Raw genomic sequence first — 19,536 nt, forward strand, 5'->3', positions numbered from 1 at the left:
CCAATGTGAAATTGGTTCCTTCCTAACTGCTTCCCAGAACACCAAACAACCCTTTCACAGTAATGGATATTGTGAGAAAAGGTTTTGGTAAAAGGCCTCTCAAGGATTTAACAATGAAGAGAAAGAGAGTAGAGGAATTTGAAGAGTCTCTTATGTGAAGATTGTGGATGAATCAATCTTGTTTTACTCTAGGATTTCTCTGTCAAAATTCTCTCTGGAAGCTCTCTTACTTTCGTGGGTATGAGGGGTATTTATACTTGGGTGAGAATGGAATGTGAAGAGTCAGGTTTTTCAAAACAGGGCTTGGCCTCACGGCTTGACTGAGTTACGAGATCCAGCCGCGAGATAACTGAACTGCTAGTTGTCCTATTTTGTCATGTAGTGCTCCAACTAGCATGACGCTTCAACTTTTGGCATGCCTGGCACGTGTGCAACTTCTGGCGGCTTACAGCCGTGAGTCACCCGTGAGATCCACTCGCAAGTCTCTATTTTTCTTGCACACTCTTAAGCATTTCTTCACACTATCTCACTCACTACCCTTACAAAAATCCCACCTAAATACAAGGTTACTAATTGCTGAAATACAAGCAAATTTGGCATGGAGTAAAGCCAACAAAATGGTTGATTAAATTCAACCTTACAATCTCCCCCTTTGGCTATTCCGTAACAAAATCCTAAAACAGATTCTAGACTTAACATGTGAGTTGGGAACAGTTGAACATAACTCACTCACATCTAACTCTAGAAACTGTCAAGCTCTTGAATCATATGAACATGAATCTCCTGAAACACAACAATACACCATGATCATTATATGCAAAAAAACATGAAATGCATATGAAGCAGGCATAATGTGATCAAGCAAAGATGGAGTAAGAAACAAATCATGGCTTGATCAAACAATTAATCACTACAAGGTAGTGATCACAATGCTCATTCACACTTGGAATGAACACTTGGACATACAAGCTAACAAGAACAATGCAAGTCACTTGTATGCCCAACACTCAACTAATGCATAATACACTAAGTATATGCATTTAGGAACAATCCTACAAGGGCACAAGAGTGATAGTACTTAATAAGAAAATGCATGACATTTAGTTAGAAGTACTGATTTAACAAAGCATAAAGGCTGCATAAAGCATGGTACAAACCATAAAGCCTACAGATAATGAAAATAAACCCTAAAAGCTTACAAAAGCAACATGGGTACAAAACACATTATATACTGAAAAACATTATCAATATATAAAAAGTAACAAAGTTTCGAAACCATCAATGAGTTTTGAGTTTGAACCAAACATAAACCATAACCACAGTGTATCAAATCCATAATAACAACAATTATCCAAACCATAATACTATAACCATAAACATTAACCAAGTAAACAAGAAAAACACAGTTTTTGACTGTTCCCCCTCAAATTAGTACTCCCCCTCAAGGGCTGCTTCAAAAAAAAACTTCTCCCCCTTTTTGACCGGAATGGCCAAAGGGTCATTGCTCATGATGTGTGGTGATGCTGTCAAATTTTGCTGTGAGAACATGAAGTTGGTCCTGCATGGCTGCTATCCTCTCAGACTGCTCGGTCTGGAACTCTCTGAGCCCATCAAGTCTATCCAAGATGACCTGAAATGCATCTAGAGGTATATCTGAAGAAGTTGATGCTCTAGTCCTTTTGCCTCTCCTTCTGGGTGTTGAAGTTGATGCTTGACCTGCTGCCTCTGCCTCAGTCTCCATTGGGACACCCTCTCCTTCATCACCTTCATCTTCTTCACCTGGAAGACGAACACTTATCCTCTTGAAGGTTTGCTTGTGAATTGCTGAAGGCGTAGATATGGGACTGATGTCTCGAGGGATTGCAACACCTTTCTTTCTGAAAATCCTCATGAGTAGGCTAGGAAAGATCAGTTTAGGCCTAGAAGTGGTTTTAGTCTCATCCACAATAGTATCAAATATGTGGGAGCTGATATCAATGAATGCCTTTTCCTTGAGCTCCATCAGAAAAATAGCTTTGGCATTGTTAATTGTAGTCAACTTCTTTATAGGATACAAGTTAAACATCATGATAATAGTGGGACACCTCATGTCCACTGGAAAGGCTGTGGTATTAAGGCATTTCCCTTCTGTCTGTCCACCAATCCTCTGCTGTACAATTTCTATAAAAAGCATCCTATCCTTATAGTTGATGAACTCATGATCTTCTAACCCCTCAAGACCTAGCACATCATCAATGTCCTGTGCATCTAAGGTGAATTCTGTTCCTCTAACCCAGCAGCTCAACTCTTCTTCCCTTATCACAGCATTGGAGTAAAACTCCCTAATCAGGGATTCACACAGCTGGTAAATCACTTAGCAGCTTTTCCCATCCTCTTCCCTCAAAACAACTAGGGATAAAGATGTCTCTCGAATCCTCCAAATCCACATACCTTTCTTGTATGATTCCTACCTTAAAGAAAAAATTCTTGTATCTCTCAAAATGGGAAACAGACCTAAACAGATTATGGTCCATTTTCATTCTCTTATCTGCTTTCTTGGCAAGTGTTTTCTTCTTTAGGGATGAAGGAGCCATCTGTAGACAAGCAGAAAAGGCCACAACAACAAAGCACAGTACATGTATATAAAAAAATTAGTACTCTGTTAGTGTCATAAAGAGATAAGAGTAGAGCAACAAGACCAAAGATGGCTTAAAGTCAGGTAAAGAGGAAATGGCTCAAATCATAAACCAACAACTCAAAAGAGTGTACCCATTGGTAGATACTCAAGACCAAGCAACATTTTGGAGAAAAGTTCTAAAAATGCATAGAATAACATCACACAAGGGGCAAACATATGTTAATGAGACATATCTTGATGAGAATGAGATGACACAAAATACTTAAGATAGAAGCACACACAAGATATACAAACACAGAATCAAATCAATATATCCCAACAAACAAAACTCAATCATTTTGAAACAACAAACCAAAGTAAGATCAAACAAAATGGGTATAAGTCAGTCAACAAACCCTAAGCTTAGAGTATGACAAATGATAATGAACAAATCTAGCAACCTAAACAAGTTCATATAAACCAAGATCCTTAACATGCCATACATGGACAAAGCTCAACACCGAATCACCAACCCAATGCAAATTAGAAAATCAACTCATAGAATCAAGAGGGAAATGCTCAAATCAGAAATACTGAGTGAGAAAGTGAGAACCCTTACCTTTTTCTTGAAGATTTTGAGTTGAAATGAAGCAAAAATGGAGTTTGTAGAGAGTCACACGGAGTGTTTGGATTATTTTCAGTTGAAAGAGAAAGTGAATAGTCATAAAAAGTTCGAGGGAAAACTGAAAAAGATTTTAAAAACTACCCTTACTGTGCAAAACACGTGTTTTTCGTGATTGAGGTAAGTCGCCAGGAAGTCGCCAACAACACCTGCCAAAACACTTCAATCCAAAAGTTTTGAAAAAATTTGCCAAGTGTTTTTCGCGATTGGAAGTCTCACTCGCGAGGGAGTCGCGAGTTGAGCCGTGAAAATCTCTATGTACCCCTCGCGACTGGACCTTCCACTCGCGAACAAGTCACCAAAACTGACCCGCAAGCTCGCGATTGTGGCATGCGACTTGACTAACCCGCGACTGAGTCACCAAAACAAGGCAACACTATTTTTGAAATTTTCAGTTTTTGTGAGAACAAAATACTTTCCAAAAACAACTAAAACACTCAAAAATCTTTTTGTGTTTGAATCAACAAAGATTGAGCATGTGAAAACACATTTTATCAAGTACAATCACACAAATGAATATGACATTCATTGAACATAAACTTGTGTGTTGTGTGTGGATATTAACAATGAGATAGTCCTTAGTCTAATGTGAAGTTTCAATGATTAATTCAACCAAGGCATACACAATTAGCACTAGATCATGTGACCCATCTTAATTATAGAAGTATGCATATATGACCTCCCACAAGACTTGATTACATAATTTGGAGCTTTACATTTGACTCCACTTTCAATCATAACATTTGATCTTTTTGATCCTTTTGAAACAGTCACCTCTTATTGTGAGAATAATATTTGATATTTTACCTTGATTAGATAGCCTTTGGCTTTTTGAACAATCATACACTTTATTTTTGGTCGCTTTCCCTTGGAGCAGTCGAATACTAGTATGTGCGACAGGCTTTTGCAACTCAATATCTCTTTACATTTGAAGATTAACATTTGGTGAGCTCTTTTTAGTAAGAACAAAAAAATAAAGAGTAGGAAGATATATAGCCACAAGTCTATGCATGTCTCAAGATCAACATAACCATTCACTAATCATTCATGACAAGTTTGAAGATCTATTTACAACAGTCATATAGATTTCAAGATTTCTTCCACAGTGATAAGAGTGCAAAGGAACAAACTACGCTCGTAAATGCACAAAGCCATTAGCACAAAGGTACAAGGCAAAACAAGTTTTGAGACAAAACTCAACAATGTCGATCAAACTTTTTGATTTTCTACTTTTTATGTGGTTTATAAATTTTTGACATATAAGAAGGAAAAGATTGATCAAAATCAACAAAAATGAACGAAAGTATGCAAAAATAGACAAACAAATTTCAACCAACACAATTAATAAGTAAACAACCAAACAAAGTCACAAAGCATAGGAAGTATTGATGCATGGATATGTTGTAATGCTTATGCATGAGTACCTTTTTTCACCCACACGTCACTTGCATTTGGGGTGATGTCCTTATAGGATTGGGTCCATCATTCCAGGATCACCACTTTGATCTCTTGATGGTTCACCAGTCCAATTTCTCCTGTCATTTCTAGGTCCTCGTGACCTTGGAGCAGTTGCACTATTCATTTCTCTTAGCTTTTGACAATTTGGTCGAGTATGCCCTTGAAGTCCACAGTGATGACACACATAGTTCGATCTAGGATCTCTTTGTGGTCGTGGACGAGACTTGGCTTGGGATTTAGACCTGCCCACAAATTGATTACGGGGGTTGTTCAACATTCGTTGGTTCTCCACATTCCTCTTCTCCTCTATCTTGGGTTTCTCAGTAGTAAGGCCAACTTCAACTGACTCTTTGGCCTTTATAAACTTCACTTCTTTGGTGATATTGCCAGATCAGCTACTCCCTCTGGTATATCCCAACCCGGATTTGTCTGAAAAATGCTTTTGAGATGAAATAACATCATCTAGCTTCTTGGTGGAGACCATCTCTATCTTAGCATTTGCTTGCACACCCTCTTGCTCAAGAAATCTCACTTTTGTGTAGGCTTCTGACAGCTCACCATTCAGTGTCTCTATCTCACATTTGGCCTCCTTATAGCGAATTAGGAGACTTTTATTGTCCTCCTCTGCCTTCTTCATCTTTCTTATAGCTGCCTTGGCTACCCTTGTGTACTCACCTGACTTCTCCAGGAATGAGTTATAATTCTCTTGAAGATTGGCTGTGCTTTCATCTTCTTCAGCATCTGATTCTTCAACAACTCCCAATGATTCTTCATCACTATGTTCGCCAAGTTCACGTACAAGCAAATTTAACTCATCTGAAGACTCAACATGGGCAATAGTCATAAAAGCAGAATAATTCCCTTCTTTGTCACAACTTTCCTTAGAATCTGAGTTGGATGAATCCGAGTCACTCAGTGTCGTGGCATACACCTTGCCTTTCAATTTCAAATAATTGGGACACTCTTTCTTAAAGTGTCTATGCCCGTTGCATTCAAAACAAGTGACACCTTGTGTAGATTGAGATTCTTTTCCATCTTTCTTTTTAAATTCCCTTTTCTCCCTTCCTGAACTTTGGAATTTCCCTTTATCACCAAATTTACCATTATTCTTGAATTTCAAGAATTTTCGAAAATTTTTCACAAGGTATGCAACATCTTTGTCAACCACATCCTCATTCGATGAGTCATGGACTTCCAACTTTTCATTAATGGTCTTAAGAGCAAGAGATTTGCTCTTCTTTTGAGTGGGCAGCGACATTTCATAAGTCTAAAGAGAACCAATCAGTTCTTGGACTTTGATGTCATCAAGGTCCTTACTCTCTTCAATCGCTGTCACTTTCGCACGAAAGCTTTCCGGCAATGACCGAAGGATCTTCCTTACTATTTTAGAATCCTCCATTTTGTCCCATAAATTGAACTTGCTGACAACCACCTCATTCAGCTTGCTATAGAAAGAGTCAAAGGACTCATCCTCACTCATTTTGAGCTCCTCAAACCGAGTGGTTAGCATCTGCAGTTTGGTGTCTTTCACTTTCTTCATGCCTTCGTAGGTAGTCTCCATTATCTCTCATGCTTCTTTGACAGTGGTAATGTGAGAAATCCTGTGAAACTCATCTGGAGACACACCACAAAAAATCACGTTAAATGCTTTACTATTAGCATTAGATGCGGCAAGTGCTACCTTATCCTATGTGGATTTGGCTTCCTCAAGCCTGGTCCAACCTATATCATCAGCATCCCAAACTGATTCATCAATGAAACATAAAAATGTTCTTATGCGGACCTTCCAAAAAGTATAATTACTACCATCAAAATATGGAGGTGCATTTAGGGATTGAGACCGGTCCATCTCAATATGGGGTCAAGGATCACACTATGGTTATGAAACCAATAAAAGTGTACCCACTCTGATACCAATTGAAAGTTTAAATAGTGTATAAAACACCCTTGAACGTTTAGACCCCTAATAACAAAAATACCAATTCAAGTTTTATGACAAACAATAAGTGTGCGGAAAATGAACACAAGTTATAAATAGAATTGGTAAGCAATCTAAGCCAATTAAAATCACATCCACAGTAGAAAATAAAAGGCAAAGATTAAGGGAAGAGAGATGCAAACACAAGGACAACACAATGATGTGTTATCGAAGAGGAAATCGAAACCCTTGGCGTAAAACCTCTCCGCCACTCTCCAAGCGGTAAGTAGTCCACTAGAAAATGTAGTTGGGATACATGAATAGTAATAGACCCTCCAAGCCTAATCTACCTAGTGTACCTAAGCCCTCCAAGCTTCTTGTTCCAACGAGGTTGTGCCGAACCTATTTCTTTTCTAAATTTTCGGATTCCACTACTTAACCATAACATCAACCAATGTGAAATTGGTTCCTTCCTAACTGCTTCACAGAACACCAAACAACCCTCTCATAGTAATGGATATGGTAAGAAAATTTTTTGGTAACAGGCCTCTCAAGGATTTAACAATGGAGAGGAAGAGAGTAGAGGAATTTGAAGAGTCTCTTATGTGAAGATTGTGGATGATACAATCTTGTTTTACTCTTGAGTTTCTCTCTCAAAATTCTCTCTGGAAGCTCTCTTACTTTCGTGGGTATGAAGGATTTTTATACCTGGGTGAGAATGGAATATGAAGAGTCAGGTTTTTCAAAACAAGTTTGGCTCGCGGCTTGACTGAGTCGCGAGATCCAGCCGCGAGATAACTGAACGACCAGTTGTCCTATTTTGTCCTGTAGTGCTCCAGTTAGCATCATGCTTCAACTTTTGGCATGCTTGGCACATGTGCAGCTTCTGGCGGCTTGCAGCCGCGAGTCATCTGTGAGATCCAGTCACAGGTCTCTATTTTTCTTATACATTCTTGAGCATTTCTTCACACTATCTCATTCACTACCCTTATAAAAATTCCACCTAAATACAGGGTTACTAATTGCTGAAATACAAGCAAATTTGGTACGGAATAAAGCCAACAAGATGGTTGATTAAATTCAACCTTACAGAATTTAAATAAACTATCATGTTTTAATCTTAAATTCTCATCATTGCAACACAAAAAACAAGTTAGGGAAAGAGATTATACCTTTATGCAAGATCCATATGGTGGAGGAGGAGACTCTTGGTGGAGGTCCTAAGGATGGTGGAAGAGAAGAGTTAGGAGAGGGAGAGTGAGTCTCACTCAATACCTTGAGTCTGAGGAAGACCAAGATATGAAAAAACTACTCTACTTCACTAGAACTCAAGAAAGGAGAAGAGAGTTTTTTTTTTTTTTTTTTTTTTTTTTTTTTTTTTTTTTTGTCTTGGAATATAGAAGAGGGGAGAGTTTATATAATAGTGGTGAAGAAAATATGAATGGAAGGTCATTTAATGAGGGTTGACAAAAAATCATGAACCTAGACCTTATTTTAGCTTTTGGAGAAATTGGGTGCATTAAATGTAGAGATTGGTGGGAGTGAGGAGTAAACAAAATTCGATTTTCCCGTAGCTACTATAACAGCTTGTAGAGCCAAATTCAAAAAATCACATCTTACTCAATTTTGATTGGAATTTTCTCGTTCTTATGCTAAAATTGAAGCCCCAGATGTCTAGTTTCTGGGAAAATTAAACTCATTCATAGAATCAAAATATTCTGAGAGATATCAATCAAATGGTGAGTAGAGGTCATTTGTTAGAAAACAATTTCAGAACAATTAACATTAATAAGTCCCAAATTAATTTCCAATTAACACTAATAGGCTCCAATCACTCCCATTTCAGACTTAATTAGTTCTAAATTTACCCCAATTTAAAGATAATTGCACAAATTAATAATTGAATAATTAATGTTTAACTATCTAATTAATTAAGTGTGTGCAACCTTACCATATAATGTAGTCCTAGCCAATCAAATTATGATATGTCATTAATTTCAAATTGATTATAATTATAACCAATTAGAATCAATTTTTCATAATCACATATAGTCGAACTCAATTTGTGATAGTGCATCTCAGCCATTAAAATTTTATTTGATGATAACTTTCAATTTGATAGCCCGATTAGGGCTTCTGACCAGTCGATTTGATCGTTACAACATCAAGATCATTTTGGTGAAATGAGATTAAGGATTTAATGACCAGAATCAAGTTGCATATTTCCAAAGTGAAATTACCCTTTTACCCTCCATGTGAGGTTAAATGCAGGTTGCAAAATGGGGTGTCAACAGAATGCCCCTCTTTTTGTGTGCGTGGCAGTATTTGAAATATCGGATGGCTCAGATGGCCTAAGGCATCGTTTACCAAGGCGCTTGTGAAGGGACATGATGGCGTGCAGTTATTGCAGTTGGGTAGTTACGATTAATGACCCTTATTCCTATAAATACTACCCTTAATCAGCATTGCATTCTATGAACACTGTCTTCTTCTGCTCTTGAGCCCTTAACTTCCCTATAAGATCACTCTCCTCTACAAGAAATCAATCTGTAAGTACTCTTCTCCCTTACTATCTCTTCTCATCTTTACTTAGACTTGACAATATGACTTTTGCATACCTATTGAAAACTAGGGAAGACATAGAATCCTTCAAAGTCAAGTACAATATCCCTCATGATGTAGAGATTTCATACTGCCATAAGGGAGAGATAGTAGACCAAAGGCTTCCCCATGTTGTATTTTTTCCTTTAATGTCCGTCCTTGAGGGTGGGGTTAGGTTTCCCGTAGACCCCTTCTTGTTTAGAACCCTCAATTTTTATGGCCTTAGCCCTGATCAATGCCTGCCTAATTTTTATAGGGTAGTTAATTGTGTGGGGTGTCTCAACCGCTTGTATGGCTTGAGTCTGACCCATCACGACATCAACTTCCTATATGCCAATCGGGGAAGTCTGAAGCACGGGTACTACCTTCAAACTCGAAACACCATGGTTAGGTTAATATCCTGCTTCCTCGATTCCAACAGGAATTTGGCGGGGGAATGTGTGAGAGTGAGTGGGAACTAGCTGAACAAAGAGATGACCTGTTCGACCTCTCCCCATCAGATAAATCGATACCTCTTTTGTCGATCTCTTGCATTCACCGAATGAGACTCCCTTTCCCCCTCCACTGCATTACTTTTTGTTTCATTTCATTACCTTTTGTTATCTTTCACTTACATTTTCCATTTTCCCATTTGCAGTTTCTAAGAAGTTCTAGCAAGACATCAGAGTGGTGCGCGTGAAGAAGCTCAACTTCATTCTTCGTTCAGAGATCTTTGAGCACTGTGACGGTCAGCTAAGGGCCTCCCATCTAATTTTGGGTTGTGTGCCCTCCTATACGAGCTACTAGAATTTGTCAAGTGCTTAGATAGTCGGTAGCCCATTGTTATCATATCTAAACGTTCGACTACCAAGTTTCTTGCCTAAGGGGATCACATTCGGGGAAACCAAACATTTAGGTCCCTAATTGGTCAAGATGACTCCCTAGAACCCATTCAAGATGGTTTGGGGGATACCATTTTCCAAGGCCGTGCAAAACATATTCCCGTGGATGCCCTACTCTTAGGAGATCTTGACAAAGAGGGTCCAGCTGCCAAAGAGACAAAACCTGTGCTCCCTAACCCAGTAGAAGAAATGGTAAAGAAATGGTTAATGGCCTTGGACCGTTGGTTTCTGGTCATGCAAGCTTCAGGGGTCTAAGCTCCGGCTTAGCCCACCCCTCAACAAATTGCTTCTCTTGCATCTCGACAGTAAAGAAAACGCAATAAAGGTAGTAGTGGTGCTGTGACTAAGGAAAGCACCCCTCCCATCACCCGATTGCCCATCAAAGCTTCGGGTCAGTCTACTGTTCCACCTACCAACAAGACCCCCCCAGGAGACATGGCCCCCAAGCCAGCCTGCCACAATTGGCTCACAGGACACAGCCCCCTTCTTAGGCTCGATTGCTCTGTGGAAGTGTTCCTTCCAACTGCATAAAGCCATACCTTCTAACTCATTCCTTCGAACCTAGGGAAGCGGCGAGGGGGGCCAAGTATCAGACAGTCTTGGGCAGGCCTTGTTGCTTCTTGTTGATGTGGAGCACTATTCCGACTACCGAGACGACGACTTGGTGCTCAAGTTAAAGTGGTACACCGTAGCGGTATGTTTTGCTTCCTCCCAAGCTCTCTAGTTAGTACCCCTATACACCCACTATTGTGATCATTGTCCCATATGCATCCATATACATATATCGATTTACTCATTCATTTACTTCTTTATATTCTTAAGTGTTACTAATCAGTCTAGGGTAACCGAACTCTACCTTTTTTTGTTGATTTAGGCCGTCCAACTGGTGCATGTAGTGGAGGGCCGACTTAAAGATGCTCAAGAGGAGGCCAATTAAGGAGAAAGCCCTAAAATAGGTAGCCGAGGCTAGCTTGAAAGAAAAAACCCTTGGGTTAAATGTCATGGAGTGGCGGGCAACCACTGCTGAAAAGGTGCTGGAGCTGGCCAAGCAGAAAGCCAATGAGGCTGAGGTTAAGCTTGCCGAGACTGCCAGTGACCTCTCTACTGACTACAAGGGTGGGGAGAAGGCCCAAAAGCAAACCTACTACAACAGGGGCTTCAAGGATCCTGAAAAATTTGTTGGCCCCATTATCTTTCAGGCCTGGAAGTTCGGGTTTATGGAAGGCTGGATGGTAGCTGTTAACACCATTGGCCTCCCTGAAGACTCCCCCTTCAGGAACTTCGACCGAGTACCTCTGCCCGAGGACCCTACTAGTGAGGCCCAGGCTGAAGAGCAAAGAGAGGACAGCAGTGACAAGGAGGAGGGCGTTAAGAGCCCGGAGTCCCAAAAGTTGTCCTGATAGATTGACTCCCATGTGGTGGTGCTTAAAGATGATCAATGGAGAATTGGAGCCCCCATGTCCTATCAAATTGCCCAGCCAATGGTCACCTCCGGCCCTCTATCGAACACCCTTCCAACTGATCAAGGAGCCCCCACCACAACTCCCCTGGCCACTGTTACCCCTAAAGCTTAATTTTTAGAAGTGTTTGTATTGTGTCAGTTGGTTTTGCTTTATTTTATTTTTACTGTTATTGATTTTCCTTCCCCCCCGCCCCTTCTTTGTATGAGATTGATGGTATGAGTTTTTCTTTTTATCATATTGGATTTGTATTGGAAAAAATAATGCTTTCCACCTGCTTTTATCATGCTTTTGGTAACTTTGCACTCATACTAAAGGCCTTGATGCTTATATCGGGAAGCATTCAAGTGTCAACGTTAGGTAACATAATAACCCTAGTATTAGGTAATAGGGCTGAACTCAAAATTTACAATAAAAATTCATTTAAGTGTTACCATTCGGTGACATTCCATTACTGCTAAGTGTTGCCCTTCAGTGCATCGCTTTTACGCACACTAATCAGTTAATATCAAGTACGTATTTAAAAATATATCCCTAGTTAAAATAGAATGTTACGACAACTATAAAATGCATCCAGGTTGTTGTTTGTATTCGGAACCGAGCATGGTTATGCTCCTCATTATTATATATATATATATATATATATTTTTTTTTTTGGAGTGGTGCTAAGGTTCTTGTCTGGTCGGTGACCAGCCCAGACTTTTGTCCTTAGGTGGAAATGTGAAGTTTTCATCTAGTTGGTGACCGGAGTCAGGCCGAGGCTAGACTTCTTTCCTTAGGTAGAAATATTTAAGGTTTCCATTTGGTTGGTGACTGGAGTCGGGTCGAGGCCAAACTTCTATCCTTGGCAAAAGTATCTAAGGTTTCCATCTGGTCGGTGACTAGAGTTAGATTGAGGCTAGACTTTTGTCCTTAGGTAGGAATATCTAAGGTTTCCATCTGGTCGATGACTGGGGTCAGGCCGAGGCCAAACTTTTGTCCTTGGATAAGAATATCTAATGTTTCCATTTGGTCGGTGACTAGGGTTAGGCCAAGGCCAGACTTCTGTCCTTGGGTAAGAATATCTAAGGTTTCCTTCTGGTCAGTGACTGGAGTCAAGCCGAGGCCAGACTTCTATCCTTGGGCAAAAATAATATTTACTTCATCATTCGTCTCTTCCTTACACAAGATCAATTAACTGAAAATTACTTAATTCCATGGTCCTTGTTATTTTACATATTATAATGGCAATTTCATGCCACCCATTACATTTACTGGTAATACTTCTTTAAATTGTAGACATTCCATGGTTAGGTTAAGGGTTTCTCTTCCAAATCTTCCAAGTAATAGGCTCTCGCTTCGGCCGTAGCTGTCACTCGATAGGGCCCTTCCTAGTTTGGAGTCAATTTTCCGGCACTCTGATCTTTCATACTCCTAACAGCCTTTCGCAGGACGAGGTCCCCCGGCACAAATTCTTGAATCCTAACATTCCTGTTATATCCCTAGACCAACTTTTGTCAATAATTTGCGAGCCACAAGGCCACCATGTCTCTTCACTCTTCCAATGCATCCAGATTGATTATACTTTCATTGTTACGTCCCTGGACGCCACCCTTGAACTTAACAAACTGATTTCAATCAGTATAACTACTTCGGTACCATAAGTCATGAAGAAGAGCATCTCGTTTGTCGATCTTCTAGGAGTAATTCGATACGTCCACAAAACGTTCGGAAACTCCTTGACCCAACTTCCCTTTACCCCCTTCAATTTCTTTTTCAAATCGTTGACAATCACCTTATTCGTTGCTTCGGCTTGCCCATTGCTCTGGGGGTATGCTGGTGATGAGTACTTGTTGGTTATTCCAAGGCTGTTGTAGTATTCCCGAAAGTGCTTACTATCAAATTGCAACCATTATCAGATACCAACACTTGGGGAACTCCGAACCTTGTGATAATGTTCTTCCACACGAATCTTTTTATATCCATGTCCCTGATGTTGCTAAGACTTCGGCCTCTACCCACTTAGTGAAATAGTCTGTAGCCACCACTACATACCGTCTGTTTCTCGTGGCCTAAGGGAAAGGTCAGACTATATCTAGCCCCTATTGGGCGAAGGGCCAAGGACTCGCGATCAAGTTAAGGTTTCCCCCTATCTGGTGCAATAACAGTGCATGAATTTGGCATCGATCACATTTTCTAACATAATCTACCATTTTTCGTTGCATATTTGGCCACTAGAATCCCTGAGTCAAGGCTCGATATGTAAGGGACCTCCCCTTAAGTGCTCGCCACATACTCCTTCATGAAGTTTGGTCAACAACTCAACGGTTTTCCCAGGATGAAGGCACAACAAATATTGTCCACTATATGACTCTTGATACAACCTCTTATCCTCAGACAGCCAGAAACGTGCTGACATTCTCTGCACTTTCTCCGCCTCTTTTGCATCCCCCGACAAAGACCCGTCAGACAAAAAGGCTACGTATGGATCCATCCAACTCGACCCCAGTTCCGACGTAGTTGCCACTAACGTTTGGCACTCAATGCTCGGGTGCTCCAAAAGCTTTACTAGTATCATTCGGGGAATGTAATCACCCGAAGAGTATGCCAATGTTGCCAAGGAGTTAGCACAGCTGTTTTGACTTCTCGATACCTTGGCTATACTGGTCTCTTGCCTTGAAACTCCCATCTACTTGACCACCAACTTGGAATCTGAAACCATTTCTACCTTCTCTACCCCGAGCCCTTGTGCTGCTCGTAATCTAGCAATAAGGGCTTTGTATTTAGCCTCATTGTTCAAAACCCGAAAGCCCAACCTTAGTGACTTCTCTACTCTTATGCCCTCAAGGGACACCAACACCACCCCTACTCCCGAACCTCTTGTGTTAGACGCACCATCCACATACACCTTCCATTGTCTAGCTGTGACTTGGCATATCATCAAAGAAGCCCCAGAGGAGGGAGTGAACTTGGCAACAAAGCTTGCTAACACCTATATTTTAATGAAATTTCTCAATTTGTATCGTATGTTGAATGTCCCTAGTTTCGTCCCCCATTTCACTATCCCCCCCTTGAAATCTGACCTCCTCAATAGTGACTGCAGAGGGTGCTCAGTTAACGCCCAAACTGTATGCACTTGAAAATAAGTCTTCAACTTCCTTGTAGCATGCACTGAGGCAAATACAATATTCTCCAATGGAAAATACTAGGTCTCTGCATCCATTAGGGTTTTGTTGAGGTAATATATGGGTCTTTGAATCCCTTCATGCTGCTTGATCAACACTGAGCTCATGACATGGTCAAAAACCGCCAGATATAGGAAAGGTCCTCCTCGGCCTCCAGTCGTGACAAAACTAGCGGGCTAGCTAAATAGGATTTTAAATCTCTGAAGGCCCCATCACATTCCTCTGTCCATTGAAAACCTTTCCACTTATTCAATAACTAGTAAAATGGTCGGCACCTGTCCGCTGATCTTGAGATGAATTTGTTTAGGGCGACAATCATTCCTATAACTTTTTGTACCTCCTTCGGGTTATTGGGAGGTTGCAGCTGTTGGGTTTCTGAAATCTAATCGGGGTTCACCTTTATTCCCCGAGTGGTTATCATATAGGCCAAAAACTTGTCGGATCCTACTTCGAAGGAACATTTATTGGCGTTGAGGCGCAACTGATGCTGTCTTAGTACATCGAAAACCTAGTGCTCAACGGCAAATTCCCTAAAGGCATTACTAGAATTTGGTCACCGACTTGAATTACCCTCATTTTCTTAGTGGGCCAAGTGGTCAGTACCTATGCCGGGCCAAACACGACCCCAGTTGAAGTGGCGCCATCGATCACTACACCCCGATCCTTGCGCACCTCTCAATGGGACGATTCTAGCCCAACGATCCTAGGCTTCGGTCAAGTGAGCTGTTTCGGGTCATTTGGGCCTAAACCCTCGTGGATGGGCTGTCTAGATCCCTTCAAGCCCATACGCCCATAGTAGCATAATTAATGGAGGTGGGGGAAATGCAAGTCTCATGATAATGAGCATTTCACAAAATATGTTATAATTTGGGAATTTCCAATTGTATCATATGAATCCGTTTTTCTTGATAAAATGACAAGAATAATTAAACGAATGTAGCACCAAGCTTTCGCAAAATATTTCAACATGAAACTACATACTATATATGTGAGCTATCAAAACACCAATTAAAAACTTGAAAGTCCAACCCAAGGCCATATGACAAGCTGCCATAAAAACATTAGGTATGCCACAAAGACATTAGTTATGCCACAAAGACATTAGTTATGCCACAAAGACATCAAAAAATTATGCCATGAAGACATCAATTTATGCCACGAAGTCATTAGTTATGCCATAAAGACATCAAGTTATGCCACAAAGACATCAAATTATGCCACAAGGACATTAAACTGCCACAAAGATGGGGTACCAAGATACCAATGTCATAAAGATTGCGACATCTGGTTGGGGTAATCACACTTGTCAAGGCATAAGGTTAAAACCAACACACAACTCACAATTAAATGAAATTGAAACTCATAGTTTATATCCAATTATTTTCATAAAACCTTTCAATATCCAAGCATTTCACAAAATTCTCAAATTTTCCAAAATCATTTCTTGTCACTAAGATTTTCTATCAATTTCTCAAATATCACAAGTCAAGATAAAACATCTTTAGAATTTGTAAATAATGCAACAATTCCATAAAATCCATTCCCAAGAATTTTATAAAAGATGCTTATCTTTTCCAAGCAAACAAATCATGCATTTCCCCATATGTATTATCAAATATGATGCACTTTTCATAAATAGTCATATATAATCAAGGTTTTGAAACTCGGACTAGACCGGTCCAGTCCGACCGGGTTAATTGGGAACCGTTCATCAAAACGGTTCTTTTAGCTTTCAAAACTGGCATATGTAAAAAAAGCAGTGAACCGTACGAACCATGGTTGAAGCTGCTAGTTTTAAGAACTGTGGATAGTTCTCAAAGGTTCAACTTCAAGTCAAAATATTTTTTTTTGATACTTACAGCCATTGTTGAAGCTTCTCAACCACAGTGAGATGTTTTCAGACCTTGAGCTTGCATCTCCATTTCTTCTTCTTCATTTTTCCTCTTCTTTTTCTTCTTTGTCTCTCTTATTTTATTTATTTATTTTTTTCTGCATTTTTACTCTTTTTGAAGTCTGCTATTCTTCACCCGTTTACCGATGATGAAGATGAAATTTTTACTTTTTTTTCTATCAGTCTTCCACAAGTCAGTAAATGCTTGGCTGTCAAAGTGTAAAATATCAACCCTTTGTCCCTTTCTTCTTTTGCTTGTACCAGATGCTTGGCTGTCAACCATTTACTTGGACAATCCTTTGTCCCTTTCTTCATTATTTAACTAATTTTTTAATGGGCAAGTCTGCCACTCTTCTAGTTTTGCGGTTTATTTTTGAAATTCAATACATAGTTGACCATTTAAATGGACTTGGGCTGTTGGGCATAACATAAGATTAATTCAAATGAGCTGAGCTTTGAGCAACCTTGAGCCTAACGTGATGTGACGTGACGTGTATTGCCAATTTGCCACAAGCCCACAAGTTCTTATATTATAATAATCATTATACTGTTATTATTATTATTACCAAGGTTTTACTAATTAACATATAAATAAATAAATAAATACTATATCTATATTATCTTAAGATTTGATATTTTTTTATTTATTTTGTAAAAATTATGATATGAAAAATATATTTGAAATTTGGATTTTTATTTTAATTCGACTATGTTAGGTAATTTTTCAATTTTTATACATATTTAAAATAATTATTAAATTAATTATGACGTCATCACGGTTCAATCTTGGTTCGACCTCAAAAACCTTGAACCTCTCTTTTACGGTTCAATAAATGGTCCGGATTTCAAAACCTTGTATATAATAGGGCCACAACATATTACTTTTCAAGAAAACATAATCCCATAAATAATTTTCCAAAATGTGTTAGACCCAAAAATAATGTTTATGCAACATGATTATTTTCCAAAAAATCATATTAAAAAGCTACTTACCTTGCAACATACAAAAGCCTAATTCTCCAAGTTCCAAATGAGATTAGTTACAACCAAAACAACATCAAGCAAACCTATCATAATAAGCATAAAGCTTAAAATGGTATCTAGCTAGAAATTAGGAATTGCCAAATAAGCACTTAATTAGGCTGGCCTAGTATTTAACCTCGCAAATAATGTATTATACTTCCAAAGTTTCTCAACAATTTAATTTACAAGGCATAGACCCCAATTTATAGACTTAAAATCATGTCATTCAAAGCCTTCTCCTTTATCATAAGAGATCCTAACACCTTATAATTTTCTTCCACAATATATACATACCATTTTCAAGAGACCCATGAAACAACAACATATATAACAATATCCACCATCACAAACCCCAAATGTAAATCCTCCACTAGCTCCAAATAAACAATAAAAATTAGATTTACCAACTATTTCACATTAGCAAGTGAAACTCCCAAAATATTCACCATAACAAACCTTAGATAACCACCGTTAGTACAAACCATAAACCCACTCATCAAATAAGTCCACCAAGACCAATTCCATACATATAAACATATGAATATCGCTTTCAAAACTCATAAATCACATAAATATCATTATCAAAGCTTAGATTAAAAGAACCTCAAGCGAAAGCATATAAAATTTACAAGGCATAGACCCCAATTTATAGACTTAAAATCATGTCATTCAAAGCCTTCTCCTTTATCATAAGAGATCCTAACACCTTATAATTTTCTTCCACAATATATACATACCATTTTCAAGAGACCCATGAAACAACAACATATATAACAATATCCACCATCACAAACCCCAAACGTAAATCCTCCACTAGCTCCAAATAAACAATAAAAATTAGATTTACCAACTATTTCACATTAGCAAGCGAAACTCCCAAAATATTCACCATAACAAACCTTAGATAACCACCGTTAGTACAAACCATAAACCCACTCATCAAATAAGTCCACCAAGACCAATTCCATACATATAAACATATGAATATCGCTTTCAAAACTCATAAATCACATAAATATCATTATCAAAGCTTAGATTAAAAGAACCTCAAGCGAAAGCATATAAACCCACCAAAGATTAGGAGTCTTTACCTCAAATAAAAGAGATGAGTGAACCTTCACTTTTTCCTATATAGTTTTCTAGTAAATTTCACTAGAAAAGATGGTGGTGGTGGTGGTGAGGAATGGGGAACCATGGGAGAGTGAGGGAGAAAGAGAGAAGTGTTGTGTGTTTTTGTGTTTGTGTTTGTGTTTGTGTTTTAAAGTGAAATAAAAGAAATGAGGACAAGATAAGAGGGAGAGGTACCCGGCCAAGAGGGAGAGATATTTTACAAGGTTATGTGGTTGGGAGATAAGGGGTAGGTGGGGCACGTGGGTTGAAACAAAAACTGACCACACTTTTTTTCATTATTATTATTATTATTATTTTTTATACTTGGGGCGTTACATTTTTCCCCTCTTATAAAAATTTCATTCCTCATTCATGAAACTTTACACATTAAACTTAGGTCTCCTTCCTTTATGCACTTCATTTATGATTTCATCAACTATGAGTCATTACCTAGCACCAATTTAATTTTCTTTACTAGAGTTGGTTGAACTCTCAACTAGCCTAGTAGGCCTTAGAATGGCCTATACAACCTCAACTCCCATCCTTTCTAGATCAATAATGATTTTCCTCTAAGTGGTATGCAAAACAGCTGAAAAACTTGGAGACATTCTACTAAGTGCATTAACTATGTCATTAGCCTTAAGAGGATGATAGTTAATAGAGTAATCATAACCCTTAATCAATTCAAGCCATCTTCGTTGTCCCGTATTTAGCTCATTCTAGTTAAATGAATACTTTAAACTTTTATGATC

General features: G+C 38.9%; 1 protein-coding gene across 2 annotated transcripts; it reads right to left on the reverse strand.

The window, feature by feature from the left end:
- Positions 1–1,282: 1,282 nt before the first annotated feature.
- Positions 1,283–18,912, reverse strand: LOC115988135. Of its 2 annotated transcripts, none has more exons than XM_031111780.1 (2): positions 18,766–18,912; positions 1,283–2,573 (listed from the first exon to the last, which is right to left on the reverse strand). In XM_031111780.1, the coding sequence occupies exon 2, from the start codon at positions 2,171–2,173 to the stop codon at positions 1,499–1,501; it is 675 nt and encodes a 224-aa protein (XP_030967640.1). In that variant the 5' UTR covers positions 2,174–2,573; positions 18,766–18,912; the 3' UTR covers positions 1,283–1,498. The 2 variants fall into 2 exon arrangements, with proteins under 2 accessions (XP_030967640.1, XP_030967641.1); XM_031111781.1 differs by lacking the exon at positions 18,766–18,912 and adding an exon at positions 4,703–5,200.
- Positions 18,913–19,536: the final 624 nt, after the last annotated feature.

The sequence above is a fragment of the Quercus lobata genome, chromosome 4 (assembly GCF_001633185.2).
Source record: "Quercus lobata isolate SW786 chromosome 4, ValleyOak3.0 Primary Assembly, whole genome shotgun sequence".
Classification (NCBI taxonomy): Eukaryota; Viridiplantae; Streptophyta; class Magnoliopsida; order Fagales; family Fagaceae; genus Quercus; species Quercus lobata.

Coding starts and splice junctions, on each gene's coding strand:
- LOC115988135 (XM_031111780.1), bottom strand. CDS start 2,173: ATGCTTTTTATAGAAATTGTACAGCAGAGGATTGGTGGACAGACAGAA.